Raw genomic sequence first — 21,477 nt, 5'->3', positions numbered from 1 at the left:
TGTCTTAAACTCCATATTTTCCTCTTCTTCTGTATTTTTTTTGTTGTGACATCACAAAGTTCCACAAGTCCTGACAGCTGGTTTTAAGGCTCAGTGTCTGAATACAGGCTGTGTGCATTTCTCTGTGGACTGAGGCTTTGATACTTTCACAGTATTAATATAGAAACTAGACCTGATCTATAATCAAACAACACATGCACATCTATCTTTATACTGTATGAAGCTTTAAAGCTCCATGGCAGAGCCCAGCACGCTGTAGCTGCAGCTGTTCCTTCAACACGCAAAGAAGCACAGATACTAGTTACTACACATTTATTGAGAAAATAATACAAAAGAAACATGCGTGTGCATCACTACATGTGTGAATTCAGAATCATCCATGACGTAACTAGTGTTCACACCAGCTTGTGGCACTTGATAAATTCAGTTTCTTTACAAGGGAGCAGCTTATGTGCATATCGGGAGACACAGCAAACACAGTCACTGTGTCAGTGCCTCCACCTCAACATGAAGTTTAATCTCATAAACAGATGCAGCGTCTGTGTGTTAAGTGGTACCTGGACTCAATGCATCAGTGTAATTCAGCATGAATGGCAAAATAATGATACATGTCCAAAAATCTGCCGCCAGGGTTCAGAAGGATCTGAACGCTATAGTTAAAGTTACATTCCCAGCTTTAGGTTTAGCGTCTGACAGCAAAGAATAAATTATCTGAGTAATGACATACAGAGAATTCAAAAATCATTGATTAGCTTTCACATTGCATATGTCACCTATCTCTATTTGAAACAAATAAATTTTTTTTATATAATTTAGTAACTTGTTGACAGTAATATACATTAATAATAGTTTTAAGAAAATAAATGCCATCAGCGCAGCAAGATTTTATATGAAGTCTAAATGATGAATTCCTGCTTTTGTCTCTTTTAAGTTGTTGTTCACCGACAGTCACTCCACACTGTGTCTGCTGATGAAATGTTTTCAGCAACAGAGAGACATAACACACACGACAAAGCTTAACAGCAGACGTGTCAACACCTTCACGTGAAGAAGGAAGCCACTGTCGTCTTCAGAGATTTTTCTCAGGTCAGCCAACCATTCACATGACAGAACAAACTCCAGACTGGAGCGGCTGGTCCTTCCTCTGAGCCACAGCATCCACACTGCAACACATCACACAACCAGGATTCATTAGAACAACAATGAGAAAATAATGAGAAATGATACAACAGTTTAATCCACATGGTAAAAACAGAAAATGTGAATTCTGGCGTCACAGCAAAAACGTTCACAAATTGTAAAGAAAACCTTTATTATATCACTAATAACAAATGGCCAATATCTAAAAGCTCACATACAGTCTAGCCCAAATATATACAATATTATAATAATACAATATATTATTATCATACATTATATTTATAATATATAATACAATTATATAGTTTTACTTTTTGTTTCGGTTGTTTTTTTAAGAATGATAAATTATATATGTATTTTATGTTCCAGGTGGGTTTTTTTTATTATTACATATAATTATATAGTTTTATTTGTCCCATGCCAAGGTACAATGTACAATAAGGAAAGCAGTGGCAGTAGGGAAGACTGTGCAAAATGGCAAAAAACAAAATACAAAAAATTGATATTATGATAAATAATATATATGGCAGGAAATATTGAAATATTTGATATTATAAAATATCTGCCCCTAGCCTATTTAAATACTTTTACTGTTGAACTTATCTCTTGTTCTGTGCTGTTTTCATTTTTATAAACTATTAATCCTTCAAGAATAGATTCACTCAGATGTTGAGAAATGCTGAAAAGACAACCAGCTTCCCCCAGTCAAAAACCCAATACTGCTAAAATATGTGGAACAGTTTAACGGTTCTTCTTTACAAAAATGTAATGTGATGTTTTCTGAAATAAGAACAGTTCTTAGAGATGTAATTTCATGATGAACTCATGAGCAAAACTGATTTTATAAAAAGACATATCTAAAACTTCATACCGAACAAATTCATCTCAACTTCTGCTTTACAGCTTTATCTATCCATAAAAAAATCTGTCATTTTGTGTCAACTTTTTTCTTATGCTTCTGGTGAACCCAACCAGTTTTCCAGCAGCTCTCACCTCTTGGATGGCCTGAAAGGAGCATCGCTCTCTGAATGAAAGCTATGGACCTCTCTTGACTCATCCACAGTGAGAGTGTGACCGGGCTCACTGTGACTGGCTCTCAGTGATGGACAGAGACCTCTGTCCGACTCAGAGTTACTGCAGGACAGGTGATTGGCAGCATGAACAGGATTCCCGTTGGGGTCGAGGGCGGCGGCCTTGTCTTGGCAGGATCCCAGTGCATCCAGATTGTTCTGGGAGGAGGGCTGGACAAGGATCTTGGGCATGGAGAGGGGTGAAGAGGAGGGCTCATTGTGGGACGAATGCAGTTTCTTCATGTGATGAATTGCAGAGGCTGCGTTGAAGGCTTGCTGTTGGAAAGACACACATGAGTAGAGTTACACTTCTGACACCCGATGTGAAATATGAAATGCTCTGATGAACTTACTACAGGGTTTTCCCTAGAAGTCTGTCACTCATTACCTTTATTGAAATAGGATAATTTGCTGGTGACTTTTTGTACGGCTACTACTAAAATACAACTAATTGAATAATACATGATTATATTATTGTATTTGATGTTTCAGCTGTTCTTTTATAATACATGATTATATTGTTTTATTTGATGTTTCAGGCAATGCTGCCACTAAACAGCAGTTTAATGTTTTATTTATCACATGCCGAGGTACAATGTAAAGTAAGCAAAGCAGTAAAATGAGGGTCAGACTCAGCAACAAGGCAGACTACAAAATCTCCCAAAAGTTTTTGATATTATGAAAAATATTGCATATGGTGGGAAAGATTATCAAATATCAGCCCCAGATATATATAGGGCTGCAACTAACAGTTAGCTTACTATATCTTCATTATTCACTCTATGTATTTGTTTGGTGTTTTAGTCTTTGACATGTCAAAAATAATGACAAACGCCCAACTGCTTATTTTGTCTGTACAACAATTTGTAATGATATGACACAGAAATGTCATGGTCTGCCCTAAGAGGACACTTTTTGTTTGGACACTTTTGGACTCTTTGTGTTTGGACATTGTTTAATTTCCTGTTTTATTTTGAAGTAAGTAAGTAAGTATACTTGAAGTAGAGTTCCTTATTTATCTTGCAGTCATTTTACGTCCTGTCTTTGCCCTGTTTCCCTCCTTGCTGATTCTGTTGATATCACCTCTGTTGTTAAAAGGAGTTACTTCCAGTTAAGAAAGTGAAATGATTCTGTCCTTCAATGACCTGGAAAAAGTAATCCACGCCTTTATCACTTCTCCACTAGACTATTGCAATTCTCTGTGTTTACGCCTTCCTCAAACCTCTCTATCCTGCTTACAGTTGGTCCAGAATGCACCTACTAGGATGTTGACTGGCACTAAGAAATGTGAGCACATCACCCCAGCCTTCCTTCACTGGCTTCTTGTTCAATTCAGAATTCAATTCAAGACCCTGCTGATGACCTTTAAGGCTCTCAACGGCCCCACCTTACATCTCAGATCTCATCTACTGGCACTCAGCTCCTAGATCTCTCAGATCTCAAAGCTCATCCCTTCTACATGTCCCACGAGCTCGCCTAAAGGTGACATAGCTTTCACAAATGCAGTTCCAAAACTATGGAGCTTCCTGCGACCTGATATCAGATGCGCTCCTTCCTTCTCCATTTTTAAATCAAGGTTAAAGACATATTTTTATTCACTGGCCTTTTAGCTCACTACCCTCCTAGTGCATTGTCATGTTCATATTGAGCACTTGCTCTGCCTTTCGTTTGTTATTAAACTTATATGTGTCTTATGTATTGTATATGTATTTTTTGCACTTGTTTATTTTAATTGCTCTTTGTACAGCACTTTGGTCAGCTCAAGCTGTGTTTAAATGTACTCTAGAAATAAAGTTGACTTGACTTGATTGCCTGCCCCTCCCTAATGTGTTACACCTGTGCTTTATTACCCTTGCCTCCCTTGTGTCAGTTGGTCTGTTTTTGTTCCAGCCATGTTTCCCCTGTGTCTCCTAAAGAACATAGGCTCTTTTGTGTTCCTGAGTTTCACCTGGATTTCGGATTGTTTCTTACTTCTGTTTTGCCCGTTTTGTAAGTTGGTTTTCTTTAACACCCTTTTTGTGCATCTGTATCTTGGCTCCTAAGTTTTCTGTTATCCTCATATCTAAGAAGATTTTAATGGAGAGACGTATCAAACAAACCTGATGTGAAGACCAATTATACTTTATCAATGTTAATTTCCATTGTCATTAAGTATCATAATAACAACACAGACAAAGGACAATCTGTTGTTCACATGCTGTTCAGGCTTTTTAACTGATATGTCCATTGATCAATAACTATCCTGATCTTAAGTAAAATTTTAAAACTTTATAATTACACAATAAACTAACACTGAGAGACTTTAACAGTGTTAACACAGAGCTTTCAGCATTGACAGTGTTGCATTATGTGTTATGTTTTATATTGTACCTTTTAAATATATATATTTGTGCGCACATAAATATATATATATATCAAACAAGTGTCTGTTTAAAGTTGGGAGCTCTGGTCAAAAACTGTGGTCTGTTTGTTTGTTTCTATGTTTAACAATGTTTAACAAATGTAGATGTAAAAACCTCCCTCTCTACCACGTGTAATCTGGATTCCTGTGTGCATGTAAACAGAAAGTGCACATCAGTCCATGAACCACCAGCACTCACCTTCCATCTGGATTTGGCAAAGTTTCTCTCCATCTGTTCACAGACAGACTGATAAATGTCCAAGTCTTTAGCTGTGTCTCCAGCAATCCTGCAATCAAATCAATAAGTCAAGTACTTCATTTGGAAAAAAAAGTGTGTGTGCGTGCGTGCGTGCGTGTGCGTGTGTGTGTGTGTGTGTGTGTGTCTCAGTGAGGACTGACCAGGGGTGTCTGAGTGCCTCCTCAGTGGTGAAGCGTTTCGTGGGGTTTTTCGCCATCATGTTCCTGATAAAGTCTTTTGCTGTTGAGACAGAAGTTAGCATCTGGTTAGACATCACTGCTGTGACCTGCTGCAAGCAAACAATAACATGCATTGAGTCATCTACAGTGACATTACATATGTTACCATCCAGAAGTTTCTATTCACTGCTTTAATGTGAATGTTCTGATTTGAGTTTTCAAACTTTCAACAACAAAGCACCAATGACTCTTCCATAACTCAATTATAAACTTTATTATTCTGAAGCATCTATTAACCAGTAATGAAAATGACTTATAAATCCATTTATAAATTTAAAAAGTGAGCTGAAAAGAGCTCAAATGATAGAGGACAAAAACATGGTGTAAAGTAAAGATAATGAAGCCAAAAACCTTATGTGTGTGTTGTGTGTTTCAGGGAGACTTTTTCTGGAGCAGATAATCAGAAGCACGGCCTATTTTTATTCAACCTATTTGTGTTTATTGGAGCAAGGCCATTATGGCAGCCCATGAGGTAAAAATTTGAAACTCATTCAGTAAGATCAAGTGGTGTAGTGGTGCCTGGAGAAGTCAGTTTACACTTTCTTCATGCCATGCAGCATTACTCTTCGCCCAGTCCACCCAGAAATGGACCAGTAGTATTTGCACATTGTCTTTTAACCTCTGATGGTTGACTTCAGGAACCAAGGATCATTATGAAATTAGCCAGAGAAGAGACGCAGATTTACTGCCTCACAGACCACAGGCTGAGACAACTACAGGATTTTGCAGTTTGACTGAACTATTCGTTTTTCTTTAGTCCATCCACACGTGAAAACCGGTCAACTATTCTCTCACCTCGCCGGCAGTCTATAGGCCAGTAGTTTCTTAAGCAATCATCACTCCTCATGCCTAAATATAACAAACCCAACTAATGAAGGGAACAAGTGTTAGCCAATCAGAGGCAAAGTAGGTGGGTCATACCTTCACTGTCCTGGGAAACAAAATGTGGCTTGCAGCCACGACTGAATGATGCACATAAGAGGGGATTTAGAAGTGAGTGACCTGCACTGCACTACTGATAAGATTCATACAGACAGTTAATAAAACTTTACACACAGTGTCTTATCCTTGACCTTCAACTAGACGACATGACCATTTTTCTGAATATCACTGCATCATTCTAACCGTTTGTTTTTTCCCTCAAGCACATGAAGCGCCCAGGCTGTGTGCCTGTCTCTCCACCTTCTCCTTCTCTATCTCCTTCCTGTTACTCTCTGCAGGTCCTCCCGCCTCCAGAGCTGTAGAGTCTGGATCTGCAACTGCAAACCACCTACTGCCCCCATGATCCTGCTGCTAAACCTGCTAAAATTTACTAGAATTAATAATTATAATGTTATTAGCTGTCATTACTACTTTATCAGTATGAGCACTACAGTCGCCATTACATTACTATCTCTGTTACTGCCGCCACTGTCTCTATTATTAATATTGCTATCGTTGCATGTTCTTATTCTTTTCCTCTGTGCTCTCTCCTGCTCTCTCTCTCCCTCTCTCTCTATCTCTCCAAACCAAACAGGTGGAGGCAGATGGCCCCGCCCACCCTGAGTCCGGTTCTGCTTGAGGTTTCTGTCTCTTAAAAGGAAGTCTTTCCTTGCCACTGTCGCCTAGTGCTGCTCTTGGTGGGAATTGTTGGGTCTCTGTAAATAATATTATAAAGAGAAGGTCTAGACCTGCTCTATTTGGAAAGTGCATTGAGATAATGTATGTTGTGAATTGACTTGACTTGACCATCTGTAATCCCACAATGCAACGCTCAGACTGATCATCATAATACAAGCAAAACCCTGACAGTGGGTGGCAGGACTATGCTGATGTACCTGGAAATGAAACAAGGAGAAAAAGAAGTTCCTGAAAAATAATGTATTCTGCAATATGAATTTCCTCTTCATCTGTATCTCCTCTTTTCTAAATCGGTATTTAATCTTTTCTTGCATTTTCATTCAGGTCTTTTCCATGTGGAAATTCAAGCTGAACATGAACATGTGAATGAAAGCAGACTCTGACCTTCACAGAAAGAGTTTTTTTCTGTAGGTTAGGAGGACGGTTGACCGCCTCTTAATGCCGGCTAATTTAATCCCTGAGGGAGACGAGAACCCTCCTTGCCCAGGTAGTTCTTAGAGTACTTAAAACTGACCTGATCCAAACAGGTCAGACCATTATAGCTGGCCTCGGTAGATGATGGGCATGCCGCTCTATTTCAGGTTAAGCTCTGAGGTTATATGAACAAACCCTCACCTATACTTAACACTTAACACTGAAGTCAACCACAGTATGGACTTAAGTCTTTCGAGGCAAAGCACAAAGTCTGAAAAGTTTACAGATGCATGCTGACCTTAACCTTTACAATAACATGACATGGTTCAACATGTTTATGAACATGTGCTACTGGGTCACAGAGCAATACAAAACTAGTTACTTTAAAACTCCATATTTTCCTCTTCTTCTGTGTTTTATTTGAAGTGTTGATCCATAGGAAGATATATTTGTGGTTTTAACAACCAAAAACCATCTCTGTGTATTTTTACATCTCCTCCCTCAGGCTTCTCTCTGGAGTTCTAGTTACAACAGGTCGGTGAGCCAATCAGAAGAGAGGACGCTCTGAGCCTCAGTGATTTGCATGTTTTCTTTTCTTTCTTTTCACATGAGAAGGCTAAACCTGCAGATACAATTCTGAGCTGAGGGAACACTGAAAAAACCCATGATCCTCCCAAACACACTCTATTGAACATCAGTAAAGAATAAGACTGAAAAAGACTGAAGCAAAGTATCGGTCTAAGTGTTGTTAATAATGCAGCAATCTACTTCCATTTTATTGGAGTAGAATGAATTTGGACAGCCTGATGACAAACTCCATCATGTGTTGTTTTATATGATATGAATATATAAACAGAGGAAATGGCATTCACATATTTACTGTTTTGAAGAGACTTCACATCACTTCTGAAATAAAACCTACAACCTTTACATGCCCACCTGTTTTTTTACATCTCATTTCAAGCTGAATCTTCAAACAGCCACGCATAGTTCAAACATCAAATTGAATCTTAATCTTTGTGAAGTAGGTCAAAGCAATGTATGAACCTGAATTTAAGTGTAACAGAGAACATGCAGGGATCTTAGATGTCTAAACACTGTTTTTCATACCTGACTCAGAGATGTCGTCCCAGAATGGTGAATGAAAGGCATACTCAGCCCTCATGATCTTTGAGAACAGACGAGTTTCATTGTCCTCAAAGAACGGAGGGTAGCCGCAGAGCCTGCAACACACAGCACACTCAGCTAGTGCCTTCATATCTGCCTCCTGTGAAACTCTCATCATCAACATGTTGGATCAACTTTAGCAGCTATGGTGCAGCATGTTGTTCTAAGTAAGCTGAAAAACTGCTTTGATCTGATGACAGTCATCTCCATAGAAACACTCACTGAGACTGATGGGAAAATGATGATTTACTGGATAAGCTCTGGTTCATAAGTTAACTAGGTGATGTGTTGTTGCATATTAACTTAGAGTGGAGAAAATCTAATGGATCCTCTCATCCATCTGTGATGACTGTTGATGAACAGTCCTATAATGTGCTGTGTTACTATCAGACAACAGAAGTGCACTCACAGGATGTAGGTGATCACTCCAATGGACCAGCAGTCTACTGCTTTGCTGTAGGGTTTCTGAGCCAAAACCTCAGGGGCTGCAGGAAGAGACACAACAGTGAGAATCATGTAGGAGACAGAGGAAGAAGAACCTCTTTTCTAATGGCTCATTTTTATGGTGGAGGTCCTCTAACATTTCTGTTTGAATTAGAACAACCACAACATTAAACTGTAGTTTCTTTTATCACTGTCCTCTGTATAAGTCAGCAGCTATAAAGAGAGAGTGGTCAGAGTTCAGACTGGACAGTACAACAGTAAGTACCCCCAGACATATTTTAATTTCTGTATTTTTTCCTCCTTCATTGGATCTTTCTTTAATAAAATACTGTAGCTCTGAGCTGATCACAGACTCTGAGACTTTGATTAACAAAATTTCTGATGAAACAACATCAGAAAACGAAGCTATACAACAATATCCTGATAAATAAACCCAGACTAGATCCCTGTTGTCTTCTGCCTACTGCTTATTCTATAAAACTGGACTTGCTGGAAGCTGTACTGGGAGCTGTACTGGGAGCTGTGGTCCTGAACCCACTCTGCTCCTCCTGATGGTTTGTATGCAGAGTTACTGCTGCTAGGTGCACTATTGATCTCTCTCCTGTCAGAAATTTGGTTCATGTTAATGTGCCAAAATATAAAAATAAAATAGATTGTTCATGAGTCCGAGTCACTACTTCAGTGCGACCCTAGTCCAACTTGCAAACTTGAGTCCCCATTTCTGTTCTGCATGAACCATTCATGCTATAGAGCAACACCAGAGTTCAGCTGTGGTGTTGTCAGGATTTAATATGCCACATTAAAATTGTAACACCATGATTACACTGTGAAAATGTCAGTTCAAACATGGTACTGGAATGAAGTTCTAAGTTTTTAGACGTGACCGGATGATTTATAGTGCAGCAGATTACTGTAACAATCTTTCAAGTGTGGACATAAGCACCAGAATTGGTATGTTTATCCCTCTGGGCCATTCATTTAAAGAATCCCATTAGCCACTTGAAATTTCTAAATGGCTGTTATTTCCAGGATATGAAATATGTATTTTACCACAGAGTTTTACCCACAGGAGAGATTTAAATGATTTTGAATTGAATCCCATGTTTTTGACTCTGAGACTGTCAAAGTCACGATTCTTAAATCTTTTTAGAGCTTTATGTGTACAATTTCCAATATGTAATGTGAAAAATTATGCACAAAACACAGTGTAATTGCAAACCATTTCTTATGAATGATGAACCAAAAGTTCTGTTGGAGTTGATCATCTACTTGTTTTATTCAGCCCTTAAGTCAGCATTATTAGCAAACATTTAGCTCGTTAGTTTGATATGCTAGTTGCTAGTGCACTAGGCTAGCCTAACCCCGTGTATTGTGTGTGTACAGTTTAAATATGAATTACAATCACAAACACTTTAGCTGCATACATTTAAACATGTTATATTTACATATACAGTATAGTGTATATGACGTACTCCCTGTACTTGGTACCATGAACACTGCAGAATGCAATTAATGATGTTTGAGTGATCACCACAGATTCAGTTCATAAACCACACTGGACTGTAATTTACCCTTGAATTATACTGTGTCAAAAAATCTGTTTGATTATTTAAATGTATAGTTTAATATGGATAATGAGTTGAGATTTTCCACAGTGTGAGGTATTTGCAGCCGCTCCAGTATGTGTGTCCTCCTCCCCAGTAACTCACCAACATATCCTGGAGTACCGCAGGCTGTGGACATCACGCCGTGCTCCAGTGTCTTCGACAGACCAAAGTCACTGACCATGATCTTAGCGTTCTCATCTGTGTTGTAGTACAGCAGGTTCTCAGGCTGCTCAGAGACAGAGGGAGGAGCAGAGAGAGAGAGAGAGAGAGAGAGAGGAGGTTGGAGAGTAAAAAAAGAGGGAAAAAGAGAAAGTGTGTAGAGGTGAGGAGAGTTCTCATCAACTCCTATTTAGATAAGATCCAGAATTAATTTCCCATGAAAATGTGGGAGGTGCATGACTTTACAGAACACACAACTGAACGAATGACACTGAGACATTCTAACATTAGAAATGTGTTTGAGTCATTCTAAGAACTTTAGCTTTTCATTTTCTTTCTGGATTAAATCATTTCCATATGACCGTGCGTGTGTGTGTGTGTGTGTGTGTGTGTGTTTGTGTGTGTCTTACCTTAAGGTCCCTGTGTACGATGCTGTCACTGTGCAGGTAGCTCACAGCCTGCAGCACCTGTTTAATCACTGTGCTGGCGTCCTTCTCAGTGTAAACCCCTTTGTCTAAAATGCGATCGAACAGCTCTCCGCCTGACACCCTGCACACACACACACACGTGCCAGCACACACACACACACACACACACACAAAGGAATGCACAAAATGTTTAGAATAATGGTTTCAGAGATGAAAAAAAAAACACTGACTGTGGTAAGTTTAAATTTCATATCAGATCTTTTAAGGAGCGACTACGCTGTGTGTCTCTAATTGGTTTATGGCAAGCAGATACACAATATATGTGTGATTCTGATTTGTGATCAAGAATCTCTTGAAAACTCACCTCTTCCTAAAACCCTAACATGTCTAACTAGCACTTACTATGCACTATTGGTGCACTTCTTTAACACAATCTCCTTGCACTTATCAAATACACGTAGTACTTAATATTTAAGCTAAGTTTCCTACTGCTCTGAAGCTTACTGATATCCACTTGTAAGTTGCTTTGGATAAAAGTGCCTGCCAATGAGTAAATATAAATGTAAATGATTCTGTCAGAGAGATTTGTTGGTGATGATGTTTCTAACTTTACTTGATTTGAAGGTAAATTTAAGAGAGAAAACCAGTAATATATAAAAGAAGCTGTGTGCTATGTGCCACGAACTGTTGTTTTTTACTGTCACATCTGATTTCACTCAATATGAGAGCCATCACCATTATCATTTTCTACTAAAGTGATCATTTGTGATAATGATGAGTCTACTTACAGCTGCATGACCAGGTAATAGTGAGTCCGAGTCTCATAGAAATCCTCCAGTCCCACCACGTTCTCATGTTTTATCCTGAGGGAGTGAGAGAGAGAGAGAGAGTCACTGCTGTGAACTCACTGAACTCATCTTCACACTGGAACACATGCTGCCTGTCATCCTGTTTCACCTCTCACTCTGAATAATTCAGTACATTTAAAGAGACATTCAGTTGCATGTTGTGCTTTCTATTGGCTATAACATGATGTGAATCACCTGCATTAATGTGTGTGTGTGTGTATATATATATAAATGTGTGTGTTTTACCTTCTCAGCACATTGATTTCATTCTCCAGGTTGGTGTGGACGAGGTGCTTCTTCTTCAGACACTTGAGGGCGTACAGTTTCCCGGTCTGCTTCTCTCTCACCATGAAAACCTCGGAGAACGACCCCCTGCACCAGCACAGTGAGGACAGACACAGAGACACAAGACGAAGTTAATGGAGAGAACAAGAGCCCACCACACTTCTGCCAGCCAATGGGAAGATAGAAGGGTCCCCAAGTGTGAGATGCATCACTGCCATTAGTGGACGTTCATTTATTTATTTATTAAATAACCAGATTAGAAAATGTTCATCAGGTTTTTCAGTTGAAGACTTCACCATTAATGTAAAGGTTTTCTGAGGGAAAACACTAGCTAAAATTCTCTCAAGTTGTGTGTTTGGTATGAAGGAAGCATTGTGTTAAATTACACTAAAATACAACCTAGTTGATGTTACATAAGTGCAAAGTGGAAAAGTAATATTTATGTTAGCCATATAAAACTCATACTGCCTTATAAATGGAAATATAAACTATAGAAATCAGAAAACATATTTTCTAGTATTTTCTAACTCCTCTCTGCTCAGGATAGAACGTAAAAGTAGTTACTGAAGTGACAAACACAACATGATCGAATGTAACAAGCTAATCAGCACATTACCTGACTAAGGTGAAGGTACATCTGCCTGACGAGTTCACTCTGTGAGGCTTCCTGGGATTTTTATTTCACTTAGAGCAGATTTGTTTTTTTTACACAGAAGCTACATCTGAGCCAAAAGGAGTTAAATAAAAATATAAAAGGCTCATAGTGACATAAAATGAAGTGATGCACCTGATCTTCTGGAAACCACAAAGGAGGTGATCACCTCCTGCTTGGAAACACCACTCTCTTTCTATTGGTTTACAGATCTTGGCCAACCATCACACACTGATCATCATTCATTCAAATAAACTCAGCAAAGGGCCTGATGCAGAACCTCGAGCAAGTGCGACACACCTGACACACCTGATACACATCAGCTGATTGAGCACTGACTGTGATTCTTGGTCTGAACATGTTTTTATGAAGCAGAATAGTGACTTAATGTAAGGAAGGACAGAGGGAAGTAAGCTGTGTCACACTGTCGGGAGCATTCATTTATCCGTTCATTCATTCATTCCATCTCTGTTCATTTTCTTCCACAAATTTTCTTTACAGCCCAGACATTGATTTCAGTGTATCCTGTCCTATCTCTAAGTTATTCACAGCCATGCTGCATGACCACATACAATCTGCCCCACCCTGCTCAGCATCACAGTATGAATGAAGGTGGATTTATTTTTTCAGCTCCATGTCACATAGAGCTGTTAAATAAAAGACATGCAGGAGATTCTGAGCATCAGACTTCCAGTTTGTCAGAGGTTGAGCGGGTTTTAATCTCGTGTTGGTCCTCACACCAGTGGATCCACATAGTGGTTGTTGGTTCATGGCTGGTTAGCCTGTCTGCCCCCTCCTGGATTTAAAGAGGTACTGCTGTGTTTCTAACAATGTGCCCTTGCTACATGCTTCAGTTACACTACATCCACACTACTATGTTTTCGTTTTAAAGTGTATCTCTTTTCCTACGTTTCCTCCTGTCGTCCACACGACTCTGAAGTTTTCAAGCACCGAAAAATGAAGAGTTTTTTGGAAACTCTGATGGCCCTGTTTTAGTTTGAAAACCTTTGGAAACGATGATGTAGACACCCACGGTCTCTCCTGATTGGCTCTCATCAGCCTGGACTACCAGTGGTGAATAGAACATGATAATGAATCACAGTGTTACTGACCTTGTTGTCTTTGCAGCTGTTGTTCAGTTAAATTCTGTATTTTAATGCTACAACTGTCTTTGCTGTTCCTCCTTCAGAGGATTTACTGTAACTAACCAACTGCAGAGAAGGCAATCTACTTCCTGTTTACACTGGCTCGCACAGGCTCAGTGTACATGAATGGTCATGTCTGAATGTTTTTTCAGGTGTGTTGTTGGACAGACACTGAGCTAAAATGGTCATCTGGACGGAGATCATTTTTGTTTTAAAACGCTGTTATAAAATGAACTGTAGTAGTGTGGACGTAGCCTTAGTATGTCTCCATATGTGGTGCTAATTACTCTGGTGTTTTATTGTAGTTTCATCTCAGTATTTAAACATTCACCACTGTGGTTTATTCACTAATGAAATGATAGCATTTCATAGGTCCGAAGTCCGTAGCTAGCAACCTTCAGTTAAAGACAACCACATAACAGACCAGACCAGAGCCAGACCAACAAGACATCATCACCATGTAACCCAGACAGGCTGAGGTAGTCCTGTCTTGGATGGGTATCAGCATGGCAGGCCTTTCTTTATCCTCACAGTCAGATGTCAGCCGGGTGTGATCCCACATTTTATCCACTGAGTCGAGCATCCGTCCCAGAGATACTGCAGTTCTCACCCGAAACACCGCAAACCCAATGAGGGAGACTCAAATACACATGTTGCAGATGCACTGTTACACTCCAGACCCGCAGCTGCTGTAATATTATTGCTTGCTATTTGTTTTAAAGTTGCATCTGCTCAGTGCAGAGGGAGGAAAGAGCAGGAAATTTGTCCTTTTTCATCCAAAATTCTCATCATGGAGCATATTTGATTTGATCTGATAAAATCATTTTATCAACTTTCATGACCCAGGAACATCACGGAGGCCAATCCTATAACATTAGTTACTCTTTAATGAGTCTTCAATGGCTGTCCGGTGAACGTGCTGATTCTCAGCTGTTTTCTACCTTCAAATGAGAACATGTGTTTGAAGGATAAAAATCACCACTTGGAGATATTTTTAAAAAATAGCTCATTTACTACTTTAATGAACTCAATGCACCTTTGCAAAGTCAAACTCTAATGGATCTTTGACATATGTGTTAACTCCACATGTCTCCACATGTCCAACATGTTTCTGCCTCATGTTTTTGCACAAACACACACCTCCACCTGCTCACAGCACCTCCCTTCAGACACATTCAGTACAGCTCACACTCCAGTATAGTCAACTAGATCTTTAATCCTATAATGAAGTGGTGCTAGGATGTTCCTGCACTGCTGTCCTGACGTCAGTGCTCAGAAACATCAGACACATACACACTCACACACACACACACATCCTCATTCACAGCCAGTCGAGGAGGGAGCACTTTAAGCAGCTTTGAGAGAGCAGTGAAACTCTGAGGAGGAAACACCTTCAGTTCACTAAGCAGCAGTTTGTTACAGGTCATTGTTCTGACCAGTGATGTGAAGCCAACATGAAGTCACTAAACTCTTGGAAATGATGTTTGATAAAGAAAAAGAGACTTTCTGTGCAGGGCAGGAGAGACACAGTTTGTTTGTTGATCACTTTAACCAGATTTATTTTGAGGACTGTAACAGTGCATTTGCACATTTTGGGCGACTACAACAAATAAAGTGGTAGAGTGTGGAGCATCAATATCAGTCATCACCACCACCTTTGATTGAATTTTTCATGATTTAAATCATAATTTTAAACTGTATTCAATTTATTCAAAGCTGTTTGTGTGAAGAAATAAACAACGATACATTTGCAAAGTTTGACAAAATAATTTTGTTGATGGGACAATCCATTGACAGTGGATTTTGAAGTCCTGCACTGATCCAGGTTCAGCTGTGAGTAGATTACGCAGATGGTGTAAGAGGCTCCATTGATAAAAGCGGCTCTCAGGGAGGTGATGCCAGTGTGATCCTGGTCACTGGGAGTTCACCTCAGTCTGCTGCTGAGTCTAGTTTGAGCTGAAATCAGGATTGTGGCTGCTGATGTGAGATTGCATTAAATGCTTTTCAACTGTGACAACAAAATCAGCTACGATTTACAACCTGTTGTCAACAAGCAGTTTCGTGTATCGTGGTGCAACAAGCAGACAGACAGCTATCCCACCAGGCAACACCTGTGCTCATCACAGACTGAACATCCTCATCAGAAAACTCTATCTGCTGAGGGTCTCATTCGCACCAACCCATAAAGCAAGTAGCAACAAGCCCTGTAATACTTTTAATGTAATGGTAAAATTGGGAGAGTGAACAGAAATCAAATCTCTCATGACCACACTACATTCTTTACAGATTTGTTCAACAGCCAGGGAACGGTTCTTGCTCAAAATGCCCAGTACTGGTGACCTGATGGTCTTCATCACACCCTTTTTTTGCAATTTGCAACTTTCCTAAAATTCTCTGTCTAAATAAATAAAAACCCTCAAGTACATACAAAACATTCAGCTCCTCTCTCTTTATTTCAAACATTAATACTTACGATCCCATTTTGCCCTTGAAGTCAAAGATGTCCTTGATGTTACTGGTGCTTTTCTTCCAGCTGCAGATGATCTCTTTCCGCCCCATCTTGGCTCTGACGTTGCCGTAGACTCCTGAAGCACAGATGACAGAAATCATTTACATTTCTCATGGGTTGGAAAAACAGTGAGACTGTGATTTACATTTTATTAAAACACATAATTTACCAAAAAATTAACTAACATAAATACATATATTCAGACAAAGATATACAAACCTAGATATAGATGCATCAGAATGAAAGGCTTTTCTAACATGAATAATCCGTCCTGATGGACCATTAACTAAATACTATTATCTACATCTGCATCGAGTCTTTAGGCTTGGCTTTATAAATTATAAATACATTTATACTCTATTAATAATTAGTTAATAAAAAAATCATCCCACTCCTGCTCTGACATAACCATGTCCAACTGTTTTTAGTGACACTGTAGAACTACACATCTGTAACACTGAATAAAACCCCAACCCTTCCCACAGCTGAGGAAAATAAAAGAGTGTATTTCTGTCTTCTGTGGCACTGAGTCATTTTAAAAAAAATCTGTTTAATCAGACTGTGAATCTGAACTGTTTCCCCATCTTTAGATTCTTCTGCAGTTCTACAAAGTTTTTTATACTCTGTCCAACACCGTGAAGTATTACTCATTCATAAAAAAGGATTATACTGTATACTCTGGAGGGAGAGAGACCACTGTATCCCTAACTGTCCCTGGTCTTGGCTCTCTTACTGTTCCATAGTGATCACAGTTACAGTGATCGACAGCTTACATGGATCAAAAAGCTTGGGACAGAATCATTCCTATACAAATACTGCTTAAATAATTCACTTATAGTAATCAAGTAATCAAGTAGATCTTTTCATACATGACAACAGGAGGTGTAACAACAGGAGCACACCACCAACCAACACGGAGGAGGACACTGTTGCAGGATTATCATAGAGGCCGAGCCTAATTCTCAATATTATAGATTATAGATGTTTGATATTTTAATTGCAATTACGATGTTGATTGAATAGAACTGCTATTCGGTTAAATACATATTTAGTGTCGCCCTATTTTTTGTGGACTTTAAAAATTTCAATATTTATTTTTTAAAACACACTGTAGTTTTGTTGACGTAAACTTCAACTCAGATGATGTAAGTGTAGCAGGTGAGCAGGTGAATCTCATCAGTCACATGACCTGCTCCACTCCCAGGTTACAGCACACATCAACAGTAAAAACTACATCTGTAATAGTAAAGGTAAAGGAACATTACAGGATGACTGCAGACAGCAGTGAGTCCTGTGAAGTTGACACTGCTCTGTACAGTATAGACCTGAGTATTTATAGCCTATAGTTATAGATCCAGGACCAAACTGACTTCAGCTTCATGTATTGATCAGTCCACAGAGACTCTAACCTGAACAAACCTCAGTCAGATACAGGATCAGTGCACTCTCTCTGCTACCAGTGGATGGAGACAGGTTAACAAGGGGGGTGACCCCCCACGACAACCCCCAATCCAGATGACTGATATTAAGTCTTCACTCTAACAATGATGGACCTCCATCAAAGCCTGATGCATGAGGAATTCATGCTTATAAAAAGTTTGTGCATCAATGCTCCAGGAGCTGATCCTAGATATTTAAATCCATATCTCTGTTCCCTCTACTTGTCTCCTGTGTTGCTCTTTGCAGGATCACCTGCTCCCTGGCTCTCTGCAGATCCTCTGTTCTTTTTTGGATTAGCATCCGTGTGTAACAATGAGATGAAAAACAATTGATAATGAGATGATAATTAATGAAAATTTCATTCATCAATCAGTTCATGGCTGTGGTACCACTGTGGAAAAAAAATACTGTATGACTCAGTATTAAATTTGACTATAACTTTACTTTACAAACTATTAGATTCATTCATTAATTCATTCATTCATTCATTCATTATCAAGTAAAGTAAAGACATGTATTATTTCCCTCATCAGGCTGTTATTCTTGTCCAGTGTGTTTAGTGTGTTAATGTCAGAAAGTCTTTACAGTGCCCTCATACTCAGAAATAAAATAAACAGACATTTACTGAGAGAAATAAAATATTTTTAAAAAATTGAGTGCAAATCCTTCCCTGACCCCCTCCACACACACACACACACACACACACACACACACACACACACACACACACACACACACACACACACACACACCTTCTCCTTGTGTCCTAGTTACATAAACTGTTGCATGTTCATGACTGTGGTCAGTTCTCACTGACTAAAGCCCATTTGTACCGATCAGTTACACAAGACTGAAGAAGAGGGAGGATTAGAGAGGTAAATAGCAGTGGTCAGTTAATCTCCCTCCTCTCCTGTCCTCCTCCTTGTGTCTGCTGCTGTGGGAACAGATTAGTGGCTGATTCCCTGACAGGACAGAAACTGGGTCGTTTCATAATCCTGGACTTGAAAGGCCAATGAACCCTGACCTTCCAAAAATATTTCAGTACATCCTAAATGATATAAATGATATATACCTGAAGTTCATGGAAGTTACTATTTCAAAGAATTACTGTCACATTTTTGAGACTACTTTCTCATTATGTAGAAAACTTTGATAAAATGCAGGAACATTTTATCAGAATATTTCACCACCACCATGTCTACGGACTGACTTCTGTGTGCTGAGTGAAAGATACCAGAAGAACTCATACAGAAACCCTTGAATCACTTATGGGTCTGTTCAGACTGTCACAGCTCTTGGTTCAGGTTCAGGAAAGATCCTGGTCTGATTTAATACAGAAACAGTTCACAGTGACTTCAGACATGTAACCAGAACCTCCATCTTTCACTAACCTGAACCAAAGAGCTTCTGCAGCCTAAACCACAGACTGGTCTCTGGTGTCAACTTCATTCATTCAAAAAAACACCTTTCCAGCTGAAATAGCGACATTAGTTGAAAGACCTGCTGAGTGTCACGAAATAATGTGTGTCCATGAACATAAACCAATAGATTCTGAGCCAAAGTCAAGGTTTCTCCCGGGGGAGTCTTGCGAATGATTTTTTAATGAAAGTTGCAACATTAGATTTGTCCTCCTATTAAAAATAAAAAATGCTAGATTACTCAACGAAGTTTGGTGTATTGAGAGTAAACAAGAACCAGTTCGTGTTAGCAGCTTTCTACTGGTTTAACTTTAAACATCCATTATATAAACTCAAGATGGAGCATAAGTCATATATCTGAACAAAGACGGCTGTACTTGAGTTTAAAGATGACAACAACATCACTCGTTCTGGTCCTGATAGAGAGACAAAGAAGACTCGTACCTGGGGAGCGGTGAGAGATGGTGAGAGATGCTGGAGGTGAGGTATCCGTGGATGAACCTGACCGCTCACTGCAGGCTGCTGCTCTTGACCGGGGCGGGGGGGCGGAGCCTAGTCCGCAACTCCCGTACAGTCTGTACTCACCTGATGCTCACCTCCTCAGTCTCACAGTCAGACAACGTGTGACGTTCAAAAACTTGAAAACAAATCTTTGCTGTGCAGGTTTCTATCGATTAATGTGGAAAGTTGCTTCTCTAATCATCTTCATTTAATAGAAGAGTGAACAAAGAGAAAAGTTTCTTACTTGACTTTACACATTCTTTGTAATCAATTTGAACTTATTTGAATTATTTAGCAATGACAGTTTAACTCAAGGTGTGTAGTGAATATTGATTAACTTTCTTCTCCTCTTTGGAAAAGCATAAATCTTGTTTTCAACATCATCACCACCAGCAGCAGGAGTGTATACAGTTGGTTCAAACTGCCCATCATAGCTGTTCACTGCTTTTTCTCTGTAGTCCACATATGTTTTATTTTACTCTGCACACGGACACATAAGCTGCAAACCAGTGAACAACAGCAGCTATTGAAACACCATAGTGATAATATTGCATGTAATTATCTTATACACATTAAGTCAGCATACCTGCCATAATGATTACATCATTTAGCCATATGTCCAGTAGCTCTCTGAGTACAACCTGTTTGTGATGACGCAGTTGTGTAATCTGTGTGAGTGTGAGTTGTCCCGGATGGTCAGCTGTTAACCATCCTTGCACATATGCTGTCATGTTCACAGTCTACTCACATGTGCTGTAACATGTTCTGACACCAGGGATGATGTGAATTTCAACTGCCTCAACACCCCCCTGGTCATGCTTCACTTCAGCAATCTGTGCAGCCTAAACATATGCAAAGAGACATGTCTCTCATCAGCAGGGTATTGAAAGCACTGCTAAGATGATTATCAGCAGCTAATGCAAGACGTGCACAGTAGGCGACTGCATCATTAGTTGTAGATGAATGTTTATACAAACTGCATGTGAGAGCAAAACAGGCCATAAACAAAACATTGTTGAATACAAACATCAAAGACGGAAGTTTTGTTGTTGTTCAAATACAGACAATATTGGAGTACCACATATGAAACAGTTGTGTGTTAACAGGGCAGGTCAATGATTAGGTGCTAAAGCAGAATTTGTTGAACAAATTTCTTCTTTGTTAAGTAGTTTTACTTTTTTCAATCCAAATGTATACACCAACCATTAAAATTTAGAGAGAGAATAATTTTGAATATTAAAATAAATCTAAATTACAAAGAAAAACACTTGAGTTAAAATCAACCAAGGAACCTTGAGAAACTTAATATTTTAATGTCCTCATGTGCAGCCCTGCTTATTTGCTTCAGTTAATCTGATGTGTGTGTTTGATTAAGTACAATTTTGTGGTACTTGTACTTTGAGTATTTTGATTTTATGCTATACTTCCACTACATTTTAGAGGGAAATATTAATTTGTACTCCACTACATTTATTTGACAGCTTTAGTTACTCATTACTTTTCAGATGAAGATTTTACACAGTGGATAATATAACAAGCTTACGACAAAATACAACACATTGTTAAAGATTAAACCAATAGTTTCCAACCTTTTTGGCCTCTGATGTCATACATAAAGCAGTGTTTAATCTGGGTCACAATTTAGATCTCTATAAGTGTTAACAGCTCCAGCAAACAGTGATTTTTCCCTCTAAATGTCTCTCATGGTTTAATTTCAATAAATGTCCAAACAACCCAATATCACCAATAATC

General features: G+C 39.1%; 1 protein-coding gene across 1 annotated transcript; it reads right to left on the bottom strand.

Annotated features, from left to right (window-relative positions):
• Positions 1-310: 310 nt before the first annotated feature.
• Positions 311-19,715, bottom strand: LOC111221683 (calcium/calmodulin-dependent protein kinase type 1D-like). Its single transcript, XM_022745180.1, has 12 exons — positions 19,669-19,715; positions 16,331-16,442; positions 12,022-12,147; positions 11,716-11,790; positions 10,910-11,048; positions 10,443-10,566; positions 8,699-8,774; positions 8,233-8,345; positions 5,011-5,089; positions 4,811-4,898; positions 2,134-2,486; positions 311-1,163 (listed from the first exon to the last, which is right to left on the bottom strand). The coding sequence occupies exons 2-12, from the start codon at positions 16,414-16,416 to the stop codon at positions 1,100-1,102; spliced, it is 1,323 nt and encodes a 440-aa protein (XP_022600901.1). The 5' UTR covers positions 16,417-16,442; positions 19,669-19,715; the 3' UTR covers positions 311-1,099.
• Between the last annotated feature and the right edge of the window lie 1,762 nt (positions 19,716-21,477).

The sequence above is a fragment of the Seriola dumerili genome, unplaced genomic scaffold (genome assembly GCF_002260705.1).
Source record: "Seriola dumerili isolate Sdu_G_001 unplaced genomic scaffold, Sdu_1.0 BDQW01000088.1, whole genome shotgun sequence".
Taxonomy (NCBI): domain Eukaryota; kingdom Metazoa; phylum Chordata; class Actinopteri; order Carangiformes; family Carangidae; genus Seriola; species Seriola dumerili.
Note: the sequence above shows the minus strand (reverse complement) of the source record. Positions and strands in the feature narration are given on the sequence as shown.